Source organism: Scyliorhinus torazame, chromosome 8, assembly GCF_047496885.1.
Source record: "Scyliorhinus torazame isolate Kashiwa2021f chromosome 8, sScyTor2.1, whole genome shotgun sequence".
Taxonomy (NCBI): domain Eukaryota; kingdom Metazoa; phylum Chordata; class Chondrichthyes; order Carcharhiniformes; family Scyliorhinidae; genus Scyliorhinus; species Scyliorhinus torazame.
In genome coordinates, this window is record NC_092714.1 from 228,927,482 (window position 1) to 228,948,681 (window position 21,200).

Genomic DNA, 21,200 nt, shown 5'->3' on the forward strand with positions numbered 1-21,200 from the left:
GGATGTGGGTGTCACTGGGCTAGCATTTATTGCCCATCCTTGAGGGTATTTAAGAGTCAACCAGATTGCTGTGAATCTGGAGTCACTTTTGGGCCAGCTAGGAAAGGATGACAGATTTCCTTTCCTAAAGGACATTAGTGAACCAGGTGGGTTTTTACAACAATCAACAATGATTTCAATGTCATAATTAGACTTTTAATTCCAGATTTTTATTGAATTCAAATTTTACCATCTGCCATGGTGGGATTCGAACACTGGTCCCCAGAGCATTACCACCGCGGGTCTCTGGATTACTAGTCCAGTGACAAAACCACTACTTCACATGCTGCCCTATTGTACTTCCTTCTAGTGGCTATTCATTGGGTGTATGATCTAGCACAGGGGCTTCAATCGAGTCCACACAGAATTGCCACTGGGACGGTTTCTCTAGAACCACTGTAGTCTTACGGGACAACCTACTATCAATTTCCGAGGAGGCAGTGGCATGGATAGGTACAGTAGGGCCATGGCTCAAATCCCACCACGGAAGCTGGTAGAATTGAATTAAATTAATAAAGCTGGAATATAAAACTACTCAATAACGGTGAGCAAGACAACCCATCGGCATCACTCTTACTCAGCCTTGTCGACATGTGACTCTAGACCCACAGCAATGTGGTTGACTCTTTCCTGCTTCTGAAATCGCTTAGCAAGCTACTAAGATCAAGGCAATTAAGGTGGGCAACAAATGCTGGTCTTGCCAGCTACACCCACATCACATTAAAGAATGAAAAAATCAGTTATGATCAACTGACAGGGGAGCAACTTTGGAGCCTTCATAGTGTGTGTGGTTCAGTTCCACAACAGGCACTATGCTCAACACTGCCATGTAAATTAATTTATTTAAATGTTAACCTCCTTAACTGAGGGACTTGATAAAACGTTAAATCACAAATAGCTGATAATCAAGTAATTTTATTGTACGGCAAAAAAAAACTGAGTATCTACTAACTTGGAAGAAACATAGTAAAGTGGAAAATTTTCCAAAGAAGAAACTTTGAACTAAGTGATTTTGAATTGTAAAAATAGACTATGGCTGCACATAACATATTCAATTGTTTATTTTCAATGCTAATTTAATAAGTAATGCAACTTTTATTTCTCCTGACAAAGAAGAGCTGATATAAAATGAGCACAAAAAAAAAAAAACCACACTTCTTCTAACTTGCTAGAAGAGTGACTACAAATTTCTACCTAAAGCAGCAACCATTTCTCTTTAACCTGCAAGGCTTTTAGCCACCTTCATCCCACTGGAGAGACTTAATGCTCTGTTGCCAAACCCAAAACTTTGAAACACTAAGCCCATCGATTCTTTGAAACACTAAGCCCTAGATTCAGAACAAAGCTACCTTTCCATCTTTTTTTGAACAAACTACAAAAATTAAAATTTGCATCTCCCCTGCATTTCTCTTGGGTAGTTCAGGTCCTAGTAATTTATCTTCACTGTGGTCCTTCAGTTACAACAACTCAATGCAAAATGATTACATACTTTTATGATCTAGATCTCACGGATATAATTGATATACTCTTAGCCTGCCACTTCATAAAACCTGGTTCGAAGTGGCCCAAAATCTTATTTTCTACTTAACATTACAATATATAATTAATCTGATTTGTCCTGGCACATAATAAAGGATTTAGCTCAGCAAATTTAAGCAACTAATTCTAGGTAAATTGCTTGGACTAGGTTTATGTGAAACCATTTTCTCCCTTTTGAAAAAAAAAAATCAAAAACATTTAAGCACTGAACATTGAACCAAATCTCATCACTCTTAATAATAAGTATAAATCACTTGGAAATGATTTTCCTCTCCAGCTTACTACCACCATCCTCAATTTATTAATTTGCAACTTTAGTCCCCATTTCACAATCTGCCAACACCCAACCAGATTGGCGTTGCTCTGAACACAATTCCTCACTAACTCAGTCTCGGACTCGCTGTCCTCCCACCAAATTATTGCAAAATATCAAATTCCAACCAGAACATCTCACTCAATCACATTAGCATTCGTCTTTCCCTAGCTTATTTGGCATAGAAGCCCAATCTTACTACAGGCTAGAATCGAATTCCGAGCCTTACAGCCCACTTCATTATTGGAGCTTCGGACATATTCCTGACTTGGCCTTCAGTTGAATGAGGTCTACCACAAACCCCTGTGCCCCCAACACCCAATTGATCTGGCACTTGGCATTCCTCACTCCTATCCTGTAGTTTCCACAAATTGACTCCGGTCACTATTCTGAGCTTCCATAATAACGACGTGGCATCCAGCTGTCGCACCCGTCATTACATCCCAACATAGATCATCCCATTGGCAAATGTAAAATTAGTTGTTGTAGAATAACCTCAACACAGGTCAACAATTAAGGCAAATTGAAAGATATGGTATACAATGCACAATAAATTATTATGGTGCCTGCTGCAACAGTGATTTCTTAAATTAAATTGCATTTTTAGCTTTTAACTTAATGATTATGTTACCCTTTGTGCCAGTGGCTTGTGATTATTCTATAGTTAACTTTGTTTTTAAGAGCTCATTATAGGGAAAAGTTCTGGACTGAAGATGGCAAGAGGTAGATAAGTTAGGGTGTTACAAAAGGGTATGCAATGTGGTTTTGGTAGCATTGGAGTGGCCCTGGAATGTGTAAGCAGACAATCATTGAGTCGGAGGGAATTGGAGGACATCCTGACGTGATAACTTTGGAGGCAGGGGTTTGAGAGAATAAAGAATGGGCATCATGGGGTGTGTGAACATCAGAGAATGAGGGAGAAGGTAGCAAATAGCGATGAGGGAAAAAAACCCTCAAACACAGACAGAAAAGTGGGTGGAATTTATAACTGATGAGAACAGAGACTCCTCCAGCTCCGATTCAGATGGTACTGTAGAGTATCTGCAGTTTATCATGGAAAATGGAGCTGGGAGGACGCAGTTGATAACAACAGCAAGACAGACAAATGCAACAGTAAAAAGTGTTACATTTTATAAGCAGCCAAAATGAAGGTGATAAGGACTCATCATAATCAATGTAGTTTAGAAGAAAAGAAGCGAGAGTGAGAAAGTAGGAAAGTCAGTTTTAAAAATTGACCCACAGACAAGCACTTCAAATTAAATCTCAGGCTCCAGGAGAAAGAATAATCCTCTGAGAAAGTAATTTCCAAATCATGCAGGCAGCTCCTTGGATGAGAAACAGCACTAAGAATAATCGATGTTGTAAATTCTATTTTCAGCTAGCTGTAAAGAAGAGTGTCCTACCCACTGTTCATATGTTTAACCAGATAGTTTTACCTACATTCTATTGGAATTGGTAATCAAAGACAAAGGTGCAACTGGATTTCTCTAATTTCTGATTGATCTTTACTAACTGAATCAAGCTACTTGATTTGTTCACATTTTGGAGTTATCATTAACATTTATTTTTGCCCTCTTGAAGTGCAATAACCTGACATATGACACTAGTGAGGGAAGCAAACACGTGACTAAAGGAGTGGTGCGGGAACGTGGGGTTTAATTTCTCAGGGCATTGACATCAATATTGGAACAGGAGGAATCTGTATCTTTGGGACGGTTTTCTGAACGGATCTGGGACCAGTGTTCTAGTGAGAAGGATAAATAGGGTGGTCTCAAGGACTTTAAACTAGCAAGTGGGGGGGGGGTAAAAGTTAATGGGAAGCAAAGCAGGTTAGCACATGGCAAGGTGTGTTCAACTAGAGAAAGTTAAGAAAAATGATAAAGGGAAGAACTCAGGAGATCTTATTAATAGAGCTGCTAGGATTCAAAAAAGGTATTAATAATCTTTATTGTCACAAGTAGGCTGACACTAACACTGCAATGAAGTTACTGTGAAAAGCCCCAGTCGCCACATTCTGGCACCTTTTCGGGTATTCAGCGGGAGAATTCAGAATGTCCAAATTACCTAATAGCACGTCTTTTGGGACTTGTGGGAGGAAACCAGAGCACCCTTGGAAAAACACGTAGATGCGGGGAGAACATACAGGCTCCGCGCACAGTGGCCCAAGTCGGGAATCGAACCAGGGACCCTGGCGCTGTGAAGCTATAGTGCTAACCACTTTGCTACTGTACATCTACCATAAAACTAGCATCAAGGCACTTTACCTGAATGTTCGTAGCATTGTCATGTGAGAGTACCCTTTAAGAAATGGATGTTTAAGAAATGTACCTTTAAGAAATGGAGCTGCTCGTTACTGGAGTGATGTCAGAGTGTGGGTGGAGCGAAGCTCCACTTCTGCTTTTTTCGTTTCAGTTTGAGAAAGCTTGGATGTGTCTGTGAGCTGCACTGCTGTTGATCTCTGCCATGAAGGACTATCTCTTAATCATTTGGTGAATTCAGAAGAATTATAAATGTTTTCAGTCTTGAATGTAAACCCTAATGTGTTCCTGTTTGAAGGTTTGTTAAGTCTTTTGGATGGTAAAGTGACAGCATACAGGTTATTTAGTGTTGTATTCTTTGGTGGGTGTATTTGATTCACTGGTTGCTAAGATGTTCACTGTTTGTTTATTCTATGAACTAAAGTTAACCTTTCTAAAACATTGTTTTGTTTTAAAAACCACTGGTCCATTTTCTGCTGTACCATACCTGTAGAGTAAGCCCCATACCACAATCTATTAAAAGTTGTGGGTCAGATGAACTCCATGATACACTTTGGGATTCTCTAAACTCTGACCCATAACAGCATTCAAAACAAGATAAATGAGTTGACGGCACAAATCATCACAAATGAGTACGATTTAGTGGTCATTCCAGAGATATGGTTACAGGATGGTCACGACTGATAAGAGTTAAATATCCAGGGGTATCAAACTATACGGAAGGACAGGCAGGATTGTAAGGGAGGTGGGGTAGCACTGATATTTAAGGATGACATCAGGGCGGTAGTGAGAGATGTTGTAGGTTCTATAGAGAAAAAGATTGTATCCATTTGGGTGTAAATTAGAAATAGTAAGGAGAAAAGGGTCACTGATAGGCTATAGGCCACCAAATAATATCACGGTGGGACGGGCAATAAACTAAGAAATAACTGATGCATGTAAAAATGGTACAGCAATTATCATGGGGGATTTTAATCTACATGTCGATTGGCCAAACCAGGTTGGTCAGGGCAGCCTTGAGGAGAAGTTCATAGACTGTATCCGTGATAGTTTTCACAAACAATATGTAGTGGGACCTGCGAGGGAGCAAGCTATCCTAGATCTGGTCCGGAGTACTGAGATAGGAATAATAAATGATCTCATAGTTCGGGATCATCTTGGAAGGAGCAATCAGAGTATAGTTGAATTTAAAATACAGATGGTGTGCGAGAAGGTAAAATTCAATACCAATGTCTTGTGCTTGAACAAAGGAGTACAATGGGATGAGGGAGGAGTTGGGCTAGGGTAGATTGGGAGCAAAGACTTCGTAGTGGGACAATTGAGGAACAGTGGAGGGCTTTCAAAGAGATTTTTCAGAGTGTTCAGAAAAAGTACATACCTGTGAAAAGAAAGGACTGCAGGAAAAAGGATAAACAGCCACGGATATCGAAGGAATTAATGGAGGGTATCAAATTGAAAGAAAAGGCATACAAAGTGGCATAGATTAGTGGGAAATCAGTGGGGATAAATGGTGGTTTTCTGGTTGGCGATCAGTGGCTAGTGGTGTGCCTCAGCGATCAGTGTTGGGTCCGCAATTGTTCACATTTATGTAGATGATCTGGAGTTGGGGACCAAGCATAATGTGTCAAAGTTTGCAGATGACACTAAGATGAGTGGTGGAGCCCAAGTGTGCAGAGGACACAAAGTCTGCAGAGGGATATAGATAGTTTAAGTGAGTGGGCAAGGGTCTGGCAGATGGAGTTCAATGTTGATAAATGTGAGGTCATCCACTTTGGTAGGAATAACAGCAAAATGGACTATTATTTAAATGGTAGAAAATTGCAGCATGCCACAGTGCAGAGGGAAATGGGTGTCCTTTTGCATGAATCACAAAAAGTTGTTTGCAGGTGCAGCAGGTAATTAAGGACGCAAATGGAATTTTGTCTTAATTGCTAGAGGGATGGAATTTAAAAGCAGGGATGTAATGTTGCAGTATTATATGGTGCAGGTGAGGCCACACCTGGAGTACGGTGTACAGTTTTGGTCTCTTTACTTGAGAAAGGATGTACTGGTACTGGAGTGTGTGCAGAGGATTGATTCCAAAGAGAGGATTATCTTATGAGGAGAGATGAAGTAGACTGGGACTATACTCATTGGAATTTAGAAGAATGAGGAGGGATCTTATAGAAACATATAAAGTTATGAAGGGAATAGATAGGATAGAAGCAGGGAGGTTGTTTCCACCGGCAGGTGAAACTCGAACTAGAGGGCATAGCCTTGAAATAAGGGGGAGCAGATTTAGGACTGAGTTGAGGAGGAACTTCTTCACCCAAAGGGTTGTGAATCTGTGAAATTCTCTGCCCAGTGAAGCAGATGAGGCAATCGTTAAATGTTTTTACAGCAAAGGTAGATAGATTTTTCAACAGTAGAAGAGTAAAAGGTTACGGTGAGCGGGCGGGTAAGTGGAGCTGAGTCCACAAAAAGATCAGGTATGATCTTATTGAATGGTGGAGCAGGCTCGAGGGGCCAAATGGCCTAGTCCTGCTCCTAGTTCTTATGTAACATCAGAGACATGTAGGTGAGATGGTTCTGAATGAGGAGCCATGATCGGTATATGTGCAACTTGAGATTTAGTTAGTTATGTTGGATAAGATCTTCATTGTTATTCCATTATTGAGCCACTTACCTGTATGATTTCTTAATGTCCTCTGGTGTAGCATTTTTGTCAAGTCCCAGAACAACATATAGCGTTTCCCCTGAGGTGGACAGTGAGCGCTGCCTTTGGTCAGCCATTTTGTACTAACTAGAAGAGAAAAGAGTGATAATAAGATACCAAGAGGCTATTTCTCAGCAAATGAATAATTAGTTTGAATAACAGTCCCACATGTTGCTCTTATTAGCCTTAGTTTTATTAGCTCTGATTATGTCACCTTTGCTCACGAGTCGCCAGATATCTTTCTGATACCGCCACGTGGTTCAAGCTCGAGTTATGATTAATAAGGCAGCACACCGCTTAATAAGATTGAAATCAACGGTCATTTATTGTGTGCAGCAATAAATACTTACACAATAATCCTACTTTCTATATCACTACCTACCACTACTGGCCAATACTTAACTTTTGGGGATGGCCCACCAGGTCAGGGAAACGAATGGCTTATCGAATTGGGTCTGGCCTGTGGGACTCAAAAGGCTGATACGGGTCAATGGCTAGGAGTCTCTATCGGGTAGCGACCGCTGGAGTCAAACTTACGGTTTCTGGTCGATGTTCTTGCGAAGGTTGCGAGCAGGAGAAGAAGGGAGAGAAGGGCCAATCTGAACTTGGCCCCTCATTTTATAGGGCCCAGGGGCTTCCCGCCTCTCGGGGCGGACCTTGACCCGGAGTCCCAAGTGATTGGACTTGTTCCCAATCGATTGGACTTGTTCCCAATCACTGGGTTCGATATGCTCCAATAATGGGGCAATTCCTCGATCGGGGGGTGGTCGTTCACCTGTCTTTGTTTCGGCCACTGCTGGCGCCGAGAGGTCTGGCCCGGCATTCAATTGCTAATATGTTGCAATTGTTCCCGGGGATAGCCGATTAAAGTGCAGATGTCTGGGTTGATGTGATGCTAATGGTCGCAGGTATCAATCTGGGCCGACTTCCCCAGAGCCGAATCCGCTATTCTGTCTGCAGCTGTCCGTTTGTGCCCTGTTGGCTGCTTTTCCCATCAGCCTTTTCGGTTAGCCATTTTATATCGGGTTTTGGCCAAATTAATCGGGAATCAGCCATTTTAGGTGGCTACACACAGCAAGCAAAGTGTATTACAGTAACAATACGAATTACTGGATATAAAAAGCAAATTGAGAAAATTGACCTTTCCGTTCCAGTTTATTGTATGTGCACTGACTGATTAAAAACAGTAATAAGAACAAAAATGCGGGGAAAAAAAAACTCAGGTCAGGCAGCATCTGCAGAGAAAGGGTGAATGTTTCAGGCCGAAGACCTTTCATCAGAACTGAAGGAAGATAGAAATGTAAGGGGTTTTGGAGGTAGTGGAAGGTGGGAGGGCAGGAAGAACAAAGGAGATGATCTGTAACAGGGTAGAGGTCAGAGGAGATTAAATGATAAAAGATTTCATGATGCAATAACCAAAGAGAGTAGTAATGGATAGAGTAAAGAAATAAAGTTGTATCCAAATGAGGCATATAATGCTGCATAAAAAGCATCGGAATGCAACCTGAAAGGATATAGATGGAAATAAATTGAAGATCAACCCAGCAAAACAAAAAGGATAGGAAAAAAAACACAGAACAAATTGGAGGTATAGGTTAAGATATAAAGTTGAACTCATGTGGTGTCAGGAAAGCTATAGAGTGCCAAGTTGAAAAATAAGGACCTCGAACTTGTGCTGAGCTTCAATGGAATTCTGCAGCAGACCATGCACAGAAAGACCAGCATTGAAGCTAGGTGGAGAATTAAAAATGACAAGCAACCGGCAACTCAGGATGGTGATTGCAGACTGAACAGAGGCATTCGACAAAATGGTCACCCAGTCTGAGTTTGGTCTCCCAATGTAAAGAACATTCTACAATGTGATCAGTGAATACAATATACTAAATTGAAAGAATTACAGCTAAATTGCAGTCTCATTTAGGGGGAGTGTTTGCGAAGGAAGGAGAAGGGCCGGCGTTCATCTCCTAATAATAATCTTTATTATTATCACAAGTAGGCTCACATTAACACTGCAATGAAGTTACTGTGAAAATCCCCTAGTAACCACTGCCTGTCCGGAAACACAAAGGGAGAATTCAGAATGTCCAATTCACCTAACAAACACATCTTTCGGGACTTGTGGGAGGAAACTGGAGCACCCGGAGGAAACCCACGCAGACACAGGGAGAACGTGCAGACTCTGCACAGACAGTGACCCAGACGCTGTGAAGCAACAAGTGCAAATTTCTGTGCTACCGTGCAACCCTCGGGAGGTGGTGTTAGGAGTGACAGAGGGGGTTGTGCAGTGAATAGTCCCAATGGAATATTGAAAAGAGAGAGTGGTGGAAGATGTGCTTGGTAGTTGCAGCACACTGTAGCTGGCAGATATGGCAGTGGATAATCCGTTGAATATTGAAGCTAGTGAGGACAAGGGGAACCAGATTATGGGTCTGGGAGAGAGGGGAAGGGAGAGAGCAGGTGTGAGTAAAATTGATTGGACACCTTGGAGGGCTCAGTCAACCAAGCTGAGGGGAAATCCTTAGTTGAGGAAAAAGGAAAACTTGCCAGATGCGCTGGTGTGGAAGGGTGCATCATTGGAACAGATGCGATGGAGATGGCAGAAACTGAAAGACTGGAATGTAGCCTTACAGAAAACAGGGTGTGAGGAAGTGTAGTTTAGGACCTGAAAGTTTGCAGTGAACGTTAGTAGATAGCTGATCTTCATAAGTGGAGACAGAGAAGTCAAGGAAGGGGAGGGGACGGTCAGATGGACCAAATGAAGGTGAGGGAAGGCTCTGAATTGGAAACAAAGTCAATGAAATGTTCCAGTTCATGGCAAGAGCAGGAGGCAGCACTGATCCAGTCAATGTATTGGAAAAAGAGCGAGGAGGGAGCCGGTGTTCCGACTGCAATAATGAAATGTTCCACATTTCCTATCCAAAGCTTTGACAAAGGGTCATCTGGACTCAAAACATTAGCTCTTTTCTCTCCCGACAGATGCTGCCAGACCTGCTAAGATTTTCCAGCATCCACAGTAATTTGCTTTTATAACTGGAACCCATAGCAACAGGAAATGAGTGGAGTGAAAGAAAGTTGTTCAGAGACCACGGATGGAGGGAGGAAGAGACTGGACTAAGAGAGAAAAAATGGAGTTAGGATAGGAAAAATAAGTTCAGAACAGGCTGAAACAATAGGTCAGGCTTAGTTACGGATTTTGGGAAAGAGGTGGAAGTGGGCTGTTTGGGTTTTGGGGAACTGGCTGGAGGCAGTGGATGGAAGACCTCCAGAGGAGTATGACAGACAATGCATATAGTAATTATTCAGTTGGCATGTGCACATCACAATCATTTTTGCTCTTTATTGGATATTCTACTGCTCATGACTGTGTGTTACAGTATAATTGCATAACACATTTTAATAATATATTCCAACTTCTAACAAAACTCACTGAATTATTTGCTACATTTGCAGAAGAAACCATAAATTTTCAGCTGAGCAATAGTGAGATAAAGACCTCCAACACCAAGGTTTTATATAAGAGATAGATTTCACTCCATCTTATTTACAAATTGTATTAGTAAGTACAAGTGGCGCAGTGTACACAGTTCCACGTCCCTTTATTGGCTGCAGTACAGTAAAATCAATGCATCGTGTTTTGTTATGTGGTCAGGGCCTAGGCAGAGATTATGAGGATAATCTATTCTCCCAAAGTATGTTGCTCAAGATTGTAGACCTCAAAACCATAACTCTATTTACAGCAAGTATTTACACATTTGGGTCTCTACAGGAGGTTGGGGCTTCTTCTCCTTCCAGATCTCTCCATCACTCATGCTCACATCATTTATTTTTTCAAATTCATTCATGGGATGGGGGAGTCACTGGTTGGCTTACACTTACTGCCCATCCCTAACCGACCTCTAGAAGGTGATGGTGAAATGCCTTCTTGAACTCGCTACAGTCCATGTGGTGTAGGCAGGTTAGGAGCTGCTTGGGAGGGAGTTCCAGAATTTTGGCCCATCAGTGAAGGATCGGCAACATTGTTCCAAGTCAGGATGGTGAGTGACTTGGAGGGTAACATCCAGGTGGTGGTGCTCTTATGTATCTACTGCTATTGTTGTACTAGATTGAGCCGGTTGAGGGTTTGGAAGGTGCTGATTGAGGAGGCTTGCTGAGTTCCCGCAGTGCATTTTGTAGATGGTACACGCTGATGTTTGTGGGTCTGCTGCCAATTAAATGGCCTTTGTCCTGGATGGTATCAAGCTTGAGTGTTGTTGGAGCAGCACTCATCCAGGCAAGTGGACAGTATTCCATCATACGCCTAACTTTACCTTGTAGATAGTGGACAGGCTTTGGGGAGTCAGGAGGAGAGTTATTTTCTGCAGGATTCCTAGCCGCTGACCTGTTCTTATAGCCAGTTTTTACATGGCTAATCCAGTTCAACTTCTGGTAGCCCCCAGGATATTTATAGTGGAGGATTCAGTGATGGTGATACTATTGAATGTCAAGGGGCAATAGTCACATTCTCTCTTGTTGGACTTCTGTAGTGCGAATGTTCCTTGCCATTTAGCAGCCCAAGCTTGCAATATTGTCTAGATCTTGCTGCATTTGGGCATGGACTGCTTCCCAGTATTTGAGAAGTCATGAATGATGCTGAACGTGCACACTGATTGGTGAACATCAGACAGTCAACGTCCCCATCTTTGACCTTCTGATGGAAGCAAGTTCATTGATGAAGCAGCTCAAGATGATTTGACCTAGGACACTACCTGAGGAACTCCTCCACTGATGCCCAGGACTGAGATGATCGGCCTCCAATAACCACAACCATCTTGCTTTGTGCTATGTATGACTCCAACCAGTGGAGAATCCCACCCCCTTCAATATCAGAATATTGTCATGGTGCATAGCTTTTGCAGTATCTTTTCAGCTGTTTTTTTGAGGTCAGGTGGAATGCATGAAGTTAGTTGAAGACTGGCATCTGTGATGCTACGGACTTTCTGAAGTGGCTGAGATGGGCCACCCACTCAGCACTTCTGGCTGAAGATTGTTGCAAATGCTGCAGCTTTATCTTTTGAGCAGCTCTGTCTATTACTTGCTGCTTGGCACGCAAGTAGTCCTGTTTTTCAGGTACACTAGGTTGATAGCTCATTTTTAGGTATGGTTAGCGCTGCTCCTGGCATGCCCTCCTGCACTCTGGCTTGGTGGTAATGGCAGAGGGGAGATATATCAGGCCACGAGGTTTACAGATTGTGGTTAAGTACAATTCTGCTGCTACTGATGGCCCAAAGTTCCTCCTTGATGCCCAGCCTGGAGTTACTAGTTGCGTTTGAAATCTATCCCATTTAGCAGTGATAGTGCAACACAACAGATTGGCAGGTCGCTACAAGGGCTGTGCAGTGGCCACTCAGCTCGAAACAGTAATGGACAGATACATCTGCGGCAGGCAGATTGGTGAAAATAAGGCAAAGTATGTTTTTCCTCTCGTTGGTTCCCTTATGCAGGAAATACATGAATAAATAGGTAGAATTCATATATATTTAGGACATTATACTTGGAACTGAGAAAATGAACCGATTAACAGATAGCCATTTTCTAAAGCAGTCAAACCATTTACATGGGCAACACTAGCTTGACAGCTTTGGCTCGAACAGATGTTAGACAGACCTCCCCCGTACCATGCACCAACAACTTAACCATAGCAAAGGAGTTTCAGGGAAGACCATTTGCCTTCTTCACTAGGAATTTTAGGAAAAATTAATGATTGTACAGCCTGGGGCTATTCCCGCCATCTATTAAGACATCCCTTGAACTTAGCTCAGTGAGTCAGAATTGAACATGATTATAGGAATACAGCCCTATTGTAGATTGGGAGTAAAACAGATTTTACAGAATCCTACTTCTCTATTAATGTTTCAAATCACGTCATAAGTGATGTCTTAGATGATGGTTAAATATTCAACATTTTCCCCACCTATTCAGTATGCTTTGCTTTAAGGAAAGAGGTTATGTCGCTCGTCACTGCATTAAAAATGGTGTACAGGATTATAACTCGGTGGCATAGAGTGCTGCCAAATTGATCTGCGAATTGTGTCATTTTCTTTATTACTGGCAATGTGCTCACATTAAATAACCAAAGTGGGCAGATGTTTTTTTTTATAACCGGTTACACCACAGCTTACTCATGAGTAAAACATAATCTTGATTTAAATATTTGTCATCAAAGACTTCTGATGGATTTATATGCAAGTTATTATTTCCAGAGAATACACTGTCCATATCCCAGGCTGCCAGTAAAACTCTCGAAATTCAGTAAACAACAGAACAAGCCAGAATTTTAAAGTTACCCATCATGCATGACTGGAAATAATATTAATTTGTATTAATTAAATCAGACTGTGTCAACATTTTGGTGTCGATATAAAGTATGCAAGTGAATAGTGCATTTCAGTAATGGGTGTGGGATTCACCAGAGTGAAGTGAAAAATATAACGAATAGTCAGCATGGATTTCAAAAGGGAAAACTTTGTTTGACCAACTTTACTGAATTTGTGAGGAGATGAGAGACAATGCTGTGTATGCAATTGATCTGGATTATCTAGAGGCCTTTGATAAGGTGCCCATTATAGATTAATGAATAAGGTGAATGTGGACCCAGGCACCAAATGTCAGCATTGATTTCTAGCTGGCTTTATTCAAGGCAGAAAGCAGAGTGGGAGTAAAGGGTAATTATTCAGAGTGCAGAGGTGCCAAGCGGTGTTCCGCAAGCATCATTGCCAGGGACACTGCTGTTCACGATTTACACCTTGGAATCCAAAACAATTTTTAAATATATGGCTAATACCAAAATGGGGGATATACAATACTGAGGAGCACTGCAACAAGTGATAACAGGACATGAATAAACTTGCAGGATGGGTAAATAAATTAGCAATTGAAGCTCAACAGAGACAGCTCACTCTGATAGGAAGAGTAGAGCGCTTGGAAGATACAAGTTCAGGTGAGAAACAGAGGGATTTTAAATAAGCCAATCACTAAAACTTGTGTCACAAAGTATCAAACCAAGTATTATGCTTCAATTCTCGAGGGATTAAACTGAAAAGTAGGGAACAAACCTTGCCAAGACCAGAAAGGGTACTTCATGTATTTCTAGTCGTCACATTATGAAAAGACAAAGGCACTGAGGGTGGAGAGAAGGTTACAAGGAAGATGCCAGAAATGCACGAGCAAATATCTCAGGAAAAGTTCAATAGGGTGGGCCTGTTTTCACTTCAAAAAGCCCGAGGGTGACCTAATAGAGGTCCTTAAAAAAAAGATACGTTTTGATTTATGGTTACAGATGGAATGCCTCCACTCGTCAGGATGAGCTTAATTAGAGGCCATTAATATAAGAGAGTCACCAAGAAATCCAATAGAGAATTCAGGGGAAACTTCTTTACCCAGAGAGTGGTAAGAATATGGAACTCTATGCCAGAGTGGCTGAAGTGAGTAGTATTAATGCATTCAAGGGAAAGCTACAGAAGCATTGAGGGAGAAGGGAATACAATGGTTGTAAAGGTAGATGGCGGTGAACAAAAAATTAGGGGAGTCTCAAATAGAGGCTAAAAAATCAGCATGGACGGATTAGGCCAACTTGTCCGTTTCTGTGCTGTTTCTCTTGCAGCACGGGCTCCCAAATGATACAACAACTAATGGGATTTCAGAGTACGACGTCTTACAACACCAGGTTAAAGTCCAACAGGTTTGTTTCAAAGTCCCTAGCTTTCGGAGCACTGCTCCTTCCTCATTCACCTGAGGAAGGAGCAGCGCTCCGAAAGCTAGTGACATTGAAACAAACCTGTTGGACTTTAACCTGGTGTTGTAAGACTTCGTACTGTGCTCACCCCAGTCCAACGCCGGCATCTCCACATCAGGGATTTCAGAGGTCACATTTGGGTCATGAGCTTCCCTGTTTTTGGGCAACAAAGGCAACTGTGCAGAGAAGATAATCCCAGTCTGGAGGCAACAACAGGCCAACCCTGGATACACTGGATTAATTCCGACAAACCGCATGGGATTGGTAAGCCTCAACTGCTCCGTCATTTCTGGGGGAAGAATTTGAAAGGGCCCCAAGATGTTTATGTGGTAACATTGCAGACAGAGTGTACTGTCACTGCCTGAGTGCGGGAAACAAGAGGTCACATGGGTGAACTAGGAGGGCAAGTGTCAGTTTCAAACTTTACTGTATTTCGGTTTCTGCCTGCCTGTTGTACAAGCTCCTTACCCCAGGATAGTGACTTTGCGTCACAGGTATCAACAGCTAGGCCAAAAAAGGGCGAGAATGGAGAGCGAGCATGAATTTTGGGGGGGGGTTGCATGGGAAGGAGAGAGCACTTTGGAGACACAGTGCTATGTAAAATTCTGAACATTCTCACATTGACTCAGAGCAGAGCTGGTCCTTGTGAATTGGCCTTCTTTAAAAACGGGCAGATCTCTCTATTTGAGTATCAGCTGGACCAGGCATCGTCAAACTTGGGGCCGCGGGTGAGTCGCGGGCGGGTGGCGGGAGAGTCGCGGTGCCGTCTGTCGCGGTGCTCCCAATCGCGCAAATCTGCGCGCAACAGCCGGCTGTCAACAAAGCCAGCTGCAAACGGCCTTCAAAAAGGCTGCGAATACGTAAAAATAAATGCGGCCGCACTGCGCATGCGTGTCAAATCTATGCGCATGCACACCGATGATAGGGCACGCATACGCAGTGCGGCCGCTTTTTTAAAAAACGGTCACAGCTTTTTGTTTTACAAGTGGGGGGGGGGGGGGGGGGTCTATTCATTTATTTGATACATTTAATTTTAATTTTTTTCATTTTTTTTTTTACAAGTTTGTTTGATAAAGTTTTACAGGAAAAAAATGCAGAACTTTGGACAGTTGGAGACTCCATACTTTCCGACACCGCCTTCATCTAACAGGTTCAATTGGAGGAGCGTGTACGAGGGCCAAAGGGACCCAAAACCATTTCCTCCATTTTTGTCAGCAGCAAACAAGGTAAGAGAAAATGGTCGGCCGGCAGGGGTCGCGAAGGCCGGCCGGTGGGGGTCGCGAAGGCCGGCCGGCGGGGGTCGCGAAGGCCGGCCGGCGGGGGTCGCGAAGGCCGGCCGGCGGGGGTCGCGAAGGCCGGCCGGCGGGGGTCGCGAAGGCCGGCCGGCAAAAATGGGTCCCCGAAAAAAAAGTTTGAAGATCACTGAAAACACTGCCTGGCTTTTATAACAGTGGCAGAGTGGGCGGAACGGTGGCACAGTGGTTAGCACTACAGCCTACGGCCCTGGGTCACTCTCCGTGTGGAGTTTGCACATTCTCACCGTGTCTGCATAGGTTTCACCCCCCCACAACCCAAAGGTGTGCCGGGTAGGTGGATTGGCCACGCTAAATTGCTCCCTAATGGGAAAAGAAATAATTGGATACTCTAAATTTATATTAAAAAAATAACAGTGACAGAGCAAGATTGCAAGCTTTTAGATGTGTGAATTATTATGTTGAAATGAACTACACTAAATCTTGCTGATCGGGATTAGGCTTGGTAAAGCAGCCATCAATCTCAAAATACTCAGCATCTGATGGATTCCTTGCTGCATTGCACAAAATGCCACTCGCTGAACACACCACTGATTCGGATTTTCTGACATCATGTGCAAAATACTATACTAGATCCTTCAAATTAGTCTAATTGCACTGAAATGCATACAAAAGGCAATACATTACAGCGAGCTGAGCATGGGAACCCACACCACAGGACATCCCAAACTTAGATATAAAGAAAATCTGAAAGCCAACCTCGGTGCTTACAAACTGGATCCCAACACATGGGGAAAACAATCTTGGATAGGCCCAAGTTCCTGATATTTCAGACAGAGTCAAGTGCCTTCAGGACAAGCAAGCGAAGCACAAAGTCAATGCCTCCATCCACCCCGCCAACACGATATGCAGTATTTTGTCATCAGTTATGCAAATTGAGACTTGGCTTAATGCCAGGCGAGACAAAGCAACCTCGACGGTAAACTGGTATTTTTTCTTGCCGAACGCTCATCTGTTGAAACAACAGGAGAATCCATCACAACTGAAATGCCATAAGGATTAATACTGAAATGAAGGCGCACCTTACAAGTATATTCCTTTCAACAAGCATGTTGTAGTTTTCACTCAGATATCTGGACTAACACTACCAGTCAACTCAACATAATACAACATTACAAAAGAATGTCCAGTCCAGCAATTGCCTCAGATTCACAAAAGCCAGCCATCTAGGTTGAGTGCCTCTTTAAATGAAAGACCGAGAATAGACATTTACTTACCCTTTGACATTTGAGTTTGATGGACCATCAATGCTTGTAGGTTGAATTACACATCCATGACACAAGATGGGAAGAGAAGCAGAAAATATCAGACTACCTGTGTTTTTTTTTTTTAAAACAGTCTTTCCAGTGCCTTACCAAGAAATTCAGCTTGGTCTTGCCAATAAAAAAGTTATTGGAAAATGAAAAAGTATAGAAAAATTAGAAATGATAAAGTAGTAAAGTTCTTCGACACTGTAAATGCTATGATTCTAAAGTAACTGAACCAGAAACCCAGCCCAATACTCAGGGCACATGGGCTCAAATCCCACCATAGCAGCTGATGGAATTTAAATTCAGTTACTAAAAAATTGGTATTTAAAGTTGGTGCCACAAAACTATGTTGTAAAAATCCTTCTGGTTCAGGAATATAGTTTCGGGAAGGAGAACGGTCGTCCTAGTCTGCCCAACTTGTGACTCCAGACCCACAGTAATGTGATTCACTCTACTGCCCACTGATTATGGGCTAGCAAGCCACTCAGCAGTACCAAACCACTCCTGCTGCCAGTGCCTGTAGTTACTCCTACCAGACGATCTGCTGTCATAGTGAGTCATGTCCATAGGTCTTGCCCCATTCTCTCTCATCCACTGTAGCTGGTGCGATGATCTTAAGAAATTGATATATATATATATAATATATATATATATATATATATATAAATATAGTAAAAGGCGACATCATGATTAATTCTAACCATTTACTGGTTTACATATAGAGGGCTAATGAAACATTGCTGGAGATTCCCTGGAGTAGGTAATTTATGAGACGTTGCACTTAGTCCTAGCTAAGCAGGTCATGTGACATTAGTGGGATAGTGGACAGAAGGGTGGAACAGTGGTTTGCACTGCTGCATCACAGCCCCAGGATCCCAGGTTCGATTCCGACCTCAGGTGATTGAGTGGAATTTGCACATTCTGCCCGTGTCTGCGTGGGTTTCCTCCAAGTGCTCCAGCTTCCTCCCACAGTCCAAAGATGGACAGGTTAGGAGGATTGGCCATGTTAAATTGCCCCTTAGGGCGAGTTTGCTGGAATCGGTCAGGGGATTGGTCCTAGGTAGGGTGATCTTTCGAAGGGTCAGTGCAGACGTGATGTGCCAAATGGGCTCCTTCTGTACTGTAGAGATTCGATGATAGTGATTTAATTAATGGGAGGAGCTAGGTCTGCCTGTAGTTTTGCCATGGGATTAGAGTCTGACAAGGCAGAAGGATTTTAAGTTGAACAGCAGTTTTGCCAAATGTTGCTAGGTAGTGTGCTGGTTCTGCTCCTGAAAGGGTGTCTCTCTCTCCAAAAGTCTCTACAGAACTAAGTAATCTATTTAACTTTATTTATAAGTGGCATTGGAACTGTACAGGGTTTCTTAATTGGAGTTATTAGCAGGTCCGTGAAGATGGAAGTCACATCTTCACACTGAGGATGCCCTCCAGAATTGTGATAAATGGTAAAGATTCAGAACAAGCAGCTCAAAACTGGACACTCCTGTTGCACTGTAGGCCATCGGCAACAGCAGTATTTTATTCAACCAGAGTCTGCAACTTGATGGCCCAGTATATCCCTCACTCTACCAGTACCATCAAGCCAAAGAATAACTCTGGTTCAATGAAGAGTTCGAGAGCATTCCAAGCGCAGCATCAAGCATATCTAAAAATAAGGTGCCATATGGTGAAGCTAGAACAGTGCTACTTGCATGCCAAACATCAGAAATAGCATGTGATATACAGAGCTAAGCAACCCCACAACCATCAGATCAGATAAAAAACTCTAAACTCCTTCCATATCCAGCATATAAGACCGGTGTACAATTAAACAATTAATTTAGCACAAGTGGCTAGCACTGTGGCTTCACAGTACCAGGGTCCCAGATTCGATTCCCCACTGGGTCACTGTCTGTGCGGAGTCTGCACGTTCTCCCCGTGCCTGCATGGGTTTCCTCCGGGTGCTCCGGTTTCCTCCTACAGTCCAAAGACGTGCAGGTTAGGTGGATTGGCCATGATAAATTGCCCTTAGAATTCAAAAGAAGTTTAGGAGGGATTATTGGGTTATGGGGATACGGTGGAAGTGAGGGCTTTTGTGGGTCGGTGCAGACTTGATGGGCCGAATGGCCTCCTTCTGCACTGTATGTTCTTAATTGGAGGAGAAAGCTCCATAAATATTTAAATGCTCAAAACACAAGACTGAAGCATTTGTCACTTCCTTCAGTCAGAAGTACTACGTAGATGATGCATCTTGGCCTCCTTCCAAGGTCCAGGCAACACAGATGCCAGTCTTCAATCAATTCCACTCATTCCGTGTGATATCAAGAACCTACAAAGAGTGAGGAAATTGTCATATATATTGTATTATACATCTATTGCAGTAACATTATAAATCCTGGTTTAATATCCAGGCAGGCAGTGTGTCTGCAAAAGATGCAATTGAAATGCTGTAAAAGTGAGATAATCATGGATTTGTTTGCCTATATAGAGCTAATGGACTTTTGTTTATCAAAAAAAAGTTCCCTGGGCTTAGATAATGGAGATATTCTATTTAGTCTTAGTAAGATGGTCATAAGACAGTCAGTTGGATAGAGATAATGTAATTAATGGTAGGTCAGTAGCAGGCAGATTTACCTTTTAGTATGCCAATTTAAGGTAATGGGCAGGAGGTTTAGAGGTGGCATCCAGAGGATGATTGGAATCTATAAATCACTGCCTAAAAGGGTGATATAGGTGGCAACCCTCAACTTCGGAGAAGTATTCAGATCAGCACTTGAAATGTCTTTGCATACAAGGCTACAGACTAAGTGTTGGAAAATGGGATTAGAATCATTAGGTGCTTGATAGTCGGTGCGAATGGGACGGGCCGAAGGGTCTCTTTCCATGCTGTAAAACTCTTATGACAGAAGGACTTGCAGCTCATGTCTGAAAGGATCTCCCTTTTTTTGCCGAAAGCAATTCATTACATAGAAGACAACAAGTATCCCTGTGTTTGCTCACTTTATTTACAAATAGCTTTTGACTTGTAGTGGGTTTTGCTTAATTGGAGATAGAGAACATAAGTTGAAGTGCTACATTTTTGTTAAAAATTGTTTAACTATTAATTGTAAGCTATTTTCTGTGTTGTTAATGTAGTTGGTCCAGTGTTAAGAATAAAGTTTGTTTTAATATAAATGATCCTCGTTTGTCAGTGGAATTACTCCTGGGGGTGAAGTAACCTTTCTACACAGTATACAAATTGCAAAGTTGTTGGAGTTTCTTGTCCTGTTTCATATCATACATTGGGTCTGGTACTACAAGACACAGGATAGTGCTGCGGCTATGGGTTCAGGCAACATCCTGGCAACAGTATTGTTTGTGTGCCAAAACTAGCCATTCTCCTAACAACACTGTTACATTAAAGCCGCAGTACAGGCATCTGTCCAACAATGTGAAAAATTGCCCAAGTATGTCCTGCACATATAAAAACAGACAAATTCAATCTTGCCTATTACCATCCCATTAGTCTACTCTTGACCATGAAAGTGACAAAAGGTGTCATCGACAATACTATCAAGCTATACTTGCACAGCAATAACCTGTTCACTATAGATTTCACCAGAGCCACTCAGCTCCTGACTTCATTACAACCATTATGAAACATGTAGACAGAGCTAAACTCAAGTAGTGAGGAGAAAGCGACTGGCCGGGATTTTCTAACCCCCCCCCCAACCAGTCATCCAAGTCCCAGGACAAGACTGCAGGAGTTCCTCAGGAAATTGTATCCTAGATCCAAACATCTTCAGCAACTTCCGCAATGACCTTTCCTCAAACATAACATCACAAGTGCAGATGTTCGCTGATGATTGCACAATGTTCAGCACCATTCACAACTCCAGATTCTGAAAGTCCATTTCCACATGCAGCAAGATCTGGACATCATTCAGGCTTTTGCTGATGTGGTAAATAACATTTATGTCACATAAGCACCAGGCAACGACCTGATACAAGAGCAGGTCAGAGGCTGGGAATTCTGCAACTCCTCCCAAAGCTTGTCCACCACC

The 21,200-nt window shown here is 42.5% G+C and overlaps 1 protein-coding gene across 3 annotated transcripts in view; it reads right to left on the reverse strand.

Moving 5' to 3' along the window:
• LOC140428436 (dnaJ homolog subfamily C member 5) overlaps nucleotides 1-21,200 on the reverse strand; it is a 107,864-nt gene that overhangs the window by 21,455 nt on the left and 65,209 nt on the right. For all 3 annotated transcript variants that reach the window (XM_072514881.1, XM_072514883.1, XM_072514882.1), the window contains one exon: nucleotides 6,815-6,931. In XM_072514881.1, the coding sequence (XP_072370982.1) occupies nucleotides 6,815-6,921 (107 nt within the window). In that variant the 5' untranslated portion in view covers nucleotides 6,922-6,931. The remainder of the gene's footprint in view (nucleotides 1-6,814; nucleotides 6,932-21,200) is intronic.